The 8,729-nt window shown below is 44.8% G+C and overlaps 2 protein-coding genes across 2 annotated transcripts; both read right to left on the bottom strand.

Annotated features, from left to right (window-relative positions):
* Positions 1 to 686: 686 nt before the first annotated feature.
* Positions 687 to 1,376, bottom strand: LOC308335235 (MORN repeat-containing protein 3-like; the record flags this gene model as incomplete). Its single annotated transcript, XM_080792247.1, has 1 exon — positions 687 to 1,376. One exon carries the CDS (start codon positions 1,374 to 1,376, stop codon positions 687 to 689), a length of 690 nt encoding a protein of 229 aa, XP_080648373.1.
* Positions 1,377 to 4,418: 3,042 nt separating this feature from the next.
* LOC308335234 (DNA topoisomerase 2-alpha-like) lies at positions 4,419 to 8,534 on the bottom strand (the record flags this gene model as incomplete). Its single annotated transcript, XM_080792246.1, has 1 exon — positions 4,419 to 8,534. The coding sequence occupies one exon, from the start codon at positions 8,532 to 8,534 to the stop codon at positions 4,419 to 4,421; it is 4,116 nt and encodes a 1,371-aa protein (XP_080648372.1).
* Between the last annotated feature and the right edge of the window lie 195 nt (positions 8,535 to 8,729).

The raw sequence follows: 8,729 nt of genomic DNA, 5'->3' as shown, positions 1-8,729 counted from the left end.
TCACTGTTTGTGTGGGGTGCGCACATGCCCGAGTCTCTGTGCGTTGCCACGTGCACGTGTGCACGCCTTAGGTGCCTGCAGACTGTCTGTCTTGTCTTTGTCTGTGTGGTGCCTGTTCTGTGAGTTGTTTGTCTCTGCCTGCTTGTCTTGTCTGTCTCTGTGATTAATTGTAAAAAGGTGGTGTCAAGTACACGCTGTCTTTTGCTCATAGAAGATTCCGTACACCGGATGGACAGCTTGCACCCAGGCTAGTTCCACACTTATCTATATGTATCCCCCATAGCCTGGAGGGATGGTGAGTCTGAAATTATGAATACAAAAATTAAATAACAGTTGTCACTGACGGATTGGAAAATGATTCAGGGCTTTAGTTCCTTGACCTACTTGGCAGCGGGGCAAAATGTTTGATGCTGACCGGTGTTGTTTTGCGAGATTAGCTCTGGACACAGACACACGCAAAACATCATCTCTGGGCCCGGCCTTTGGCCCAGCGGAGGTAAGAATGTGACAGCAATTGTTCCAGGTGGGACGGGTCTACTGCTGTCTGCTCTCCTGTTTGCTCCAGAAGACCTCTTTCTCCTCAAACTTTTAAAAATTCAAATAAAAAGACGACAAAGACTCAGTCGACTGTGGGGTCTCTGTATGTATGACAGACACGTCGAATTGTCGCTTTTCACCGGGCAGCCCTAGGCTACTTCTATTGAAACCGAAGCTTTATCCAGCAGGTGCAGCTTTGGAATTGGATATGCTGAAGGCATTGGTGCTTCATCTCTTCCAAAATCAGATAGAGTGCCACTTTTAGCAACTCCTTCCAGCCAACAGCCCTCATAAAGAACACCTTTGTTCACATAGTAGAACTTTCCATAACCATGCTTCTGCCCCTCTTTCCAGGTTCCTTCATAACAGTTTTCATTTGCATATAGTAACGTACCCTGTCCATGGCGCTTGTCATCCAGCCACTGTCCCTCATATATGTCTCCATTGTCATATTGCATTTTCCCCCTTCCACTCTTTTTGTCTCCAATCCAATTCCCTTCATAGCTAACTTTGTCACTGTAGTTTAATTTCCCATACCCGTGTTTCTTGCCATCTTTCCAGTCACCTATGTATTTCTTTACATACTCTTTGGTTTCTGGGAGTAGTGTGCTGTAAGTACCATATCCATCGCGTTTGCCATATTTCCATTCTCCCTCATAAATAGCCGAATCCTTCTTATAAAATTGAATTCCTTTTCCGTGCTTCTTGTTATCCAACCATTGTCCCTTGTATTCATCTCCATTGAGGGAATACACTTTGCTTCGCATTCCAGATTTCTGTGCCCTTACCTCCCATGATTTCCACAGTGGTGCGATCACAACCTTTTTCAAATGTGGCATGGCTTCTTTGAGTATTACGAAGTCAACTCAAAATTGAGTACAATCTATCTGTAGCCTATGACTGAAGATGAATGTCTGTCTGTTGTTTTATAAACACCAGCATTAGTATTCTCTTATGTCATGCTGACGTCACTCACTCGACTCGATCCACCAATCTGTGCTAAGCAAGGTTGCTTCTACTTCTGTGGAACAGTGACATCATCGAGCTGGATACAGAACTGTGCTGGTCCTAGCTGGAAAGTCACAGAAATTCATATCTATTGTTTATCTCTTCAGATTCTGACATTTCGTATATCCATCAATCTTTCATCTCATTCGCGTAACCACTGGGAGCTCCAAAAAAGAAAAGAAAAGAAAACAGAAAAATAAAGAAAACAGAATTGACAATTGCACATGAGAATAAAAGTTATTGTACTTTATCATCATATTAAATATGTACTTAATAAGATATGATTAATAGATAGCATACTAAATTATGAATGTTCTATACCTATTATTTTTTATTTATACATTATTTTAAATATATTAATTGAACTCTTTAATGAACTTTTAGTTCATTGTCCGGGCCGTTCCACAGATTCACCCCTCTGACAGTTGTACATCTCCCTTTTTTGTTTGTTCTTGCCTTTGTCCCCTTAAAGATGCCAAATCCCCTAAGATTATACCTACTATATTTCTAGCCTCGAACAGCTCCTGGATACAGCACAGAAGCAGCCAATTATGTGCTTTGTACATTATAATTGCTGTTGTGAAGTCTACAAGATCGTGTAATTTTAGGTTGTGTGACTGAATAAAAAGTGGATTTGTTGGTGCGTAGTAAGTGCGTGATTAATAAATCTGATTGGGTTGATGTTTGTTTGATAGTTGCTCCCCCATACTTCCACACAATATTGTGCGGAAGTACTTGTAAATTGTATTATTTACTTTAAATAAATTTTAATACTTTTATACATTAAATGCAAACAGTCTGGAAGGTGCTCAGCTTGCAACAGCAAATAATAATCTATAGGTTATGAAGGTAACCCTGATAAATGCCAAGAAACGTGCTGTGATTATCCTGGACCATCGATCTCAACAACATGATGCACTGTCTGTGCTGAAAGAAGTTAAAATACCTGGGGTGGACTTGACTAGCCTAGTTACCACTTACCACTCACCGTTGAAAACATTTAATTCCTTTCTGCGAGATGTTTTAAAGGGGGAGTGGTTAACCAGGCTAAGACTTGACAGAGCAAGACCTTTAACTAAGTAAGGAAAGCACTTGCATGGAGGGCTCTGAATAGTATGGCCAATGTGTGGAAGTCAGACCTCCCCTGAAATTAATTTCAGCTTCTCTGCGATTGTAGAATGCTGGACCGTGAAGCCTGCCCCACAGAAGTCCTGTGCGGTACTAAACATCAACCAGGATGAGCATGTTGCCAGCAAACTTGTGCTGTGAGTGAACCAACACACATGCATCGATCACGACAGGTGACGAGGGTGACATACTAAAGATGTGGGGCCAGAAAGTACTTGCGAGCTAGCCACATGCATGGACAATCGAGTTGTCTGGTGACACACCGCTGGAGGGCTTGTCAGACTACGACCTAGAGAGAGATTTAGTTGACAAATTAAATGTGCATTATTTTTGAATTGAGAATTATTGATGACAAAAATCTTGCTAGAAAGGAATGCTGTTTGCAAAGGTGGCTGGAGGTTGGACAGTTCTGGGGAAGGAGCCATCCTGTCATGTAACTGGCCACCACATGGTGGTAACAACCTATTGTTTGTTATTTTGTTACTATAAATTTTTGGTTGTTATTGTGATTATATTTAAAACTGCAGGTTCTACAACGTCAAAGCTTGCTTGAGATGGGAATCATCACTAGAAATACCATTTCAGTGATTCTTTTCGCACTTGACATGAATGTGCTGGTGAAGGTCTGCTGAGGTTCAGTGCAGAGGGCCCCTCGCCAAGCACGCTATCCAACAACCACCCGTTAGGCCGAGCCTTTATGGATGAGCTGACTGTGAGTCCCAGGGAGCAGGTGGAGCCTAAACAGCATGAAGGAGCTGACCACCTGGGCAGCTCGCATGAGCTTCAAGCCAGTGAAGTACACATTTCTAACCCTGAATGAAAGGTCATCAACAAGTTGAAAATAGAAGTCCGCACAAGCTCCCAACTGCTGGGAGCTTTACAAAGTTACAGTGTGCAGACTTCCATTTTCTATATTGCCTTATCCACTGTTGGTCCTGCACCTGCCGGCTGCCACCCAGTAGATGTGCCAGTTCTATTCTTTCTGTAAAGGTTCGACTGCAACCTGCTAGCAACAGCAGCCATTTGTGCGACCAACCTAGAGCTGGAAATCTGATGGCTAGCCGCAGCGGCAGTGGACAGGTCAAGCCTACCTGGAAAATTCAAGCCTGGATTTTCCAACATGGTATATGGATTATCTGGCCCCCTCCCTGCAAGCACCTTTTCCCAGTGAAGGACATCACTTTCGTCAGTTTGTAGTTTATATATTTTGTAGCTGCCACCTCTGAATACCTGTAGGCCTATATCTTTTGTTGTTTTCTCCACCAAGAGCACCTGCACCTACTAACACTTAACACACGGTGAACATGCAGGTATCCTTCATGTTTAGAATGAAGCAGACACCGGAGGAAGAGCCCTGAACTAGGACAAAAAAAGAAATAAATTAATACATTAATAGCTATAATTCAATTGTAATTCACCTTTAGTGGAACAATAAAACCCCCTACACAAATTGTACATGGCATATATTGTGCAATGTAGTATGTACTTATGTATACTTTCTCACTGCATATTCTACCATACCGAGTTTATAAATTATTCTCCCTTCAAATTCTGTACACATTACTGCTAAAAGGTTTTACCTTTACTTGTCTTTCAGTATTTGATTTCTGACAATTGATTTGTCAGAACAAAATCCAACATTACATTACTAAAAGACAATTGAAGTCTAAGATCTATGTGCTTTACGTTTTATAGGTCATAACTAAATGGAATTTGGCCCGCATTGGGTCAAACAAACTTAAAGGTTAGTTAGAAATGTCACTATCGTCTAACAGACGAGACAGCTTCTGCCATTTACTGCTCCATTCAAAGCAGTCATTTGAATGAGTGTTACTCTTGCTAGATTTATTGGCAATAGGTTTGATCCTTTTCCTGTTATGTGAGTCAACTTCGCTATCAGACATGTCACTGTTGTCTGTGAAGCTGCCTTCATCACTGATGGCAGCTTTCCTTTTTGGAGCTTTAGCCTCAAAGTTGTCAACGCTGTCCTTGCTGCTGTTGATATTGTACTTGTTGGCCACGCGTTTGGCTTTGTGGTTGAGCTTGGCCTTAGGCACCACCATGTCATCAGCCTCCTTGGCTACCTCCATCTCACCGTCTGATCCAGACTCATCAGACCACAACTTATTCTCTGTCTTTGGCACCGACTTTCTGCTGCCCTCTCCTTTCTGGAGAGTGGCCTTTCGGTTGGCGTCTGCCTTCATGGCGCTGGTAATGCAAGGGATTATGCGTTGACGCTGTTGGGTGGGCAGGTGTTCTTTCTTCACATCTGCCGCTTTTCCCTTGCCACCCTTACTCTTTACAGCAGGCATGGCAGCATTCTCCTTCTCCTGCTCCTCAACACGCTCCAGTTCCTTAGTGAAAGCATCAAGGTCCTCCTTCCACATGGCAGGAGGAGTCTTTTTCTTTAAGACGTTGAGCTCAGTCATTTTGGCATCCCTCTGTTTGCACAGCTCCTGTTTCTTTTCTTTGGTCAAGAACCACATGGGCATACTCAGCAGATAGTTATAATCTGGGGCATTCTTGTCTTCCGGCTTCTCATCTTCTTCACCATCCTCCATTTCCTCCTGATTCTTTTCTTCACTCTCTTTCCAAGCCTTGACCGGGTCTGAATCATAGCCCATCTCCTGCAGCATGCAAATTAGCTCCTTCTTTGGCTTGTTCTCGATGACCAGGGTGCCTTTGATCTTCTCCAGGATGAAGCGTGCCTGGTTGGTGAGATAAGCACTCTCTGCCCCCAGCATGCCGACCAGCCATTCCTTCCTCAGCACATAATACTTCATCCTCAATTCAAAGAAGGACTTCATGATGTCCTGCACCGACTCATACTTTTTCAGGCTGCCAGCATGATCGAACAGCACCATGGAGTTGCAGGTGAACGTGCTTTGCAGCTTGAAGACCTTGTGGAGGCCAGCATCCACCGCCGCCTTCAGTTCCTCCTCCGCCATCTTGACCACGAAGCGCACCGTGGTGTCAGTGTGGTACTCCTTGTAGTCTGTGATCTGGGCCGGAACCTTCTCTGTGCCATTCAACATGGACTCCAATACGTTCTCCTTATAGGCCTGTGTCCATGTTCTGACTGGCAATTCAGAAATTTCAATGGTGGTCGAGTCAATGATGGCCACTTCTCCACTGTTCATATACTGGTTGGCATCCAAATGTTGAATGGACCCATTGAAACCCTTGTAGTTAGGAAGCATGGGCAGTGGCTCATCTCCATTGAGCATGCGGTGAAGGTTGTTGACGATGGCCCTGATGTCATAGTTGGGGATATGGCTGGCCCAGCCAGTGCCAATGCCGTCACTTCCATTCACCAGCACAGTGGGGATAATGGGAATATACCATTCCGGCTCCACGCGCTGATTGTCGTCATAGTTGTACTTGAGCAAGTTGTCATCCACAGCGGGGAAGGCGAGACGGGCCAGTGGACTGAGCTTGGTAAAGATGTATCGAGGGCTGGCACAGTCCTTGCCACCATGTAGCCGCGTTCCAAACTGACCCATGGGCTGCAACAGATTGAGGTTATTACTTCCTACGAAGTTCTGAGCCAAGCCAATAATGGTCATCATCAGAGAGGCCTCGCCGTGGTGGTAGGCTGATTTCTCAGCTATAGAACCAGCCAACTGTGCCACCTTCACCTCGTGCTTGTCATTCCTCTTGAAGCAGCAATATAGCACCTTCCTCTGGCCTGGTTTCAAACCATCAACCAGGGAGGGAATTGACCTCTCATTGTCAGAGTTGGAATAGAGCACGAGCTCCTTGTTGACAAAGTCATTATAGGAGAGAGACTGGGTGACATGACCGTACAGGTAGTTCTCAGGCAGATTCTGTTCCCTGCGCTTGCGCCTGTTCTTCATAAACCGGGTCAGCCACTCTTTACGCTCTTCCACCATCTTCTTACTAAAGGCCAGGCCGATTGCCTTGTCGTCTGCAAGCCCAGAGTATTTGAATGGAATACGATGCCTCTGCATGTCACAGAAATACTCTTTAGCTTCCTTCGCTGTGCTGGTACCCAAACCTTTGTAGTACTTGATTTTCCAAGATTTCATGTTGGGCTGCTTCTCTTTCCACTCATTGAATTCAGGGATACTGTAAAAAGGCAGTAGTGATTTCTTGGTAGAGGCCTTGATGATGGGGGTGATGAACTGTTCCAAGAAGTTGTGGCGCAAAAGGGAAGGCCAGTAGTAATGGAAGAAGTTTATGACCAGACCCTTGATGTGGGATCCATCCTGATCCTGGTCTGTCATGATCATAAGCTTGCCGTAGCGCAGGGTTTTCAAAGACTCCGGGTCACTGTAATTCTTCTCATATTGGAGGCCCAGGATCTTGATGATGTTGTTGACCTCTGCATTCTCCAAAATCTGTTTTTGAGTAGCCTCCCGAACATTTAACATTTTGCCCCTGAGAGGGAAGACTCCATAGCGGTCCCTGCCCACCATGCCCAGCCCAGAAACAGCCAGTGTCTTGGCAGAGTCTCCCTCTGTGAGGATCAGAGTGCAGCCAATGGAGTTCCTCCCACCTGCATCATTGGCGTCATCCAACTTGGGCAGACCCTTGATTTTGTTGTGTTTGACAGTTGAGCACTTCTTATTGAGTTGTGATTGAGCCTTGAACTTTATCCAGTTCATGATTCTCTCCACAATCCCAGATGATGTGGCCTGTTTGATGAACTTGTCACTCAGAAAACATTTCGATCCAAAGTTCTTCTGCTGAAGGGTCATGTTTTCTTTAGTCTGGGAGTCAAATGTGGGGTTCTCTATCAGGCAGTTGACAAACAGCCACAAGTGGTTCTTCACTTGGAAAGGCTTGATGGCTACACCAGCTTTGTTGTTCTTCTTCACCACCTCCATGAGCATGGACACCAATTGGTCAGTCAAGTAGTCTATGTGCCTCCCTCCCTTCGTGGTGGCGATACTGTTGACAAAACTGACTTGCTGGAAGCCGTTCTCGCTCATGGTGAGGCACACCTCCCAGCGTGCATTGACCACCTCATGGATCACGGTGAGAGGCCCGCCGAGCTCATCCACCTTGTCCTTTACGTACAAGTCTATGTAGTTACGGAAACCCGTCACAGGCAGTTGCTTTCCATTTAAAAACACGCTCACCCCTTTGCAGGTTCCAGCAACGTCATAGGCTCTTCTGGTCATGAGTGCCACTGTGTCACTTTCCAGGACACACATTTTGAACTTGGGCAGATCAGGCTGGAAGGTGATGCAGGTGTACTCCTCCCCATCAAAAGCTTTTATCTTAGACTCTCCAGCACGACCCATGTTGTCGTACCAGGTCTGCTTGAAAGTCCTCTTGGATTGCTTGCAGGAAGTCTCTACGGTAAATTTGGTGCTGAAGATGTTGCATAACTTAGCACCATATCCATTACGTCCACCTGTGACTTTCTTCTCATCATCATTATAGTTACTTGAGGTGAGCAGCTGTCCAAAAATGAGAGCTGGTATGTACACCTTCTCCACCTTGTGCTCCACCACAGGGATACCCTTCCCATTGTTCCACACGCTGATAATGTTGTTCTCAGTGTCAATGTTGATCTTGATGCAAGACATTTTCACATCCCTTTGCTTATTGTCGGCAGCATTCACAAGGATCTCATCAAAGATCTTGTAAAGCCCCGGCACAAATGTTACATCGCGGCAGTTCAGTCCGACCTCTTCATCATACACCCACATTTGCTGTGTGACAGGCTCCACGGAACCAATGTAGGAGTCGGGTCTGAGCAGAATGTGCTCAATCTGAGTCTTCTTCTGGTATATACTCTCCACAGACACATGCTTGGCATCTTTGTCCTTCTTTGTCTTTACCTCCTTCCTGTTCTCATACAATGTGTCTAGCTCCGCAATCTCAGCCATTCTTGTGTTGTCCACAGCAACCTGGTATACATACTGTATGATAAACTATAGTACTTATATATGTTATCACACCAAAACCTATGACATTGTTGTTACATTGCGCTTACGTCACTAACTAACCACTTTTAGTTTAGTAGTTTAGTTTAATTTAGTTTAGTAGTATTTCGATCATCATCAACCATGTAACAGGTCATT

The sequence above is a fragment of the Protomyctophum bolini genome (assembly GCF_963924005.1).
Source record: "Protomyctophum bolini genome assembly, chromosome: 20".
NCBI classification, from domain to species: Eukaryota; Metazoa; Chordata; class Actinopteri; order Myctophiformes; family Myctophidae; genus Protomyctophum; species Protomyctophum bolini.
This window is presented reverse-complemented; position numbering and strand designations above follow the sequence as displayed.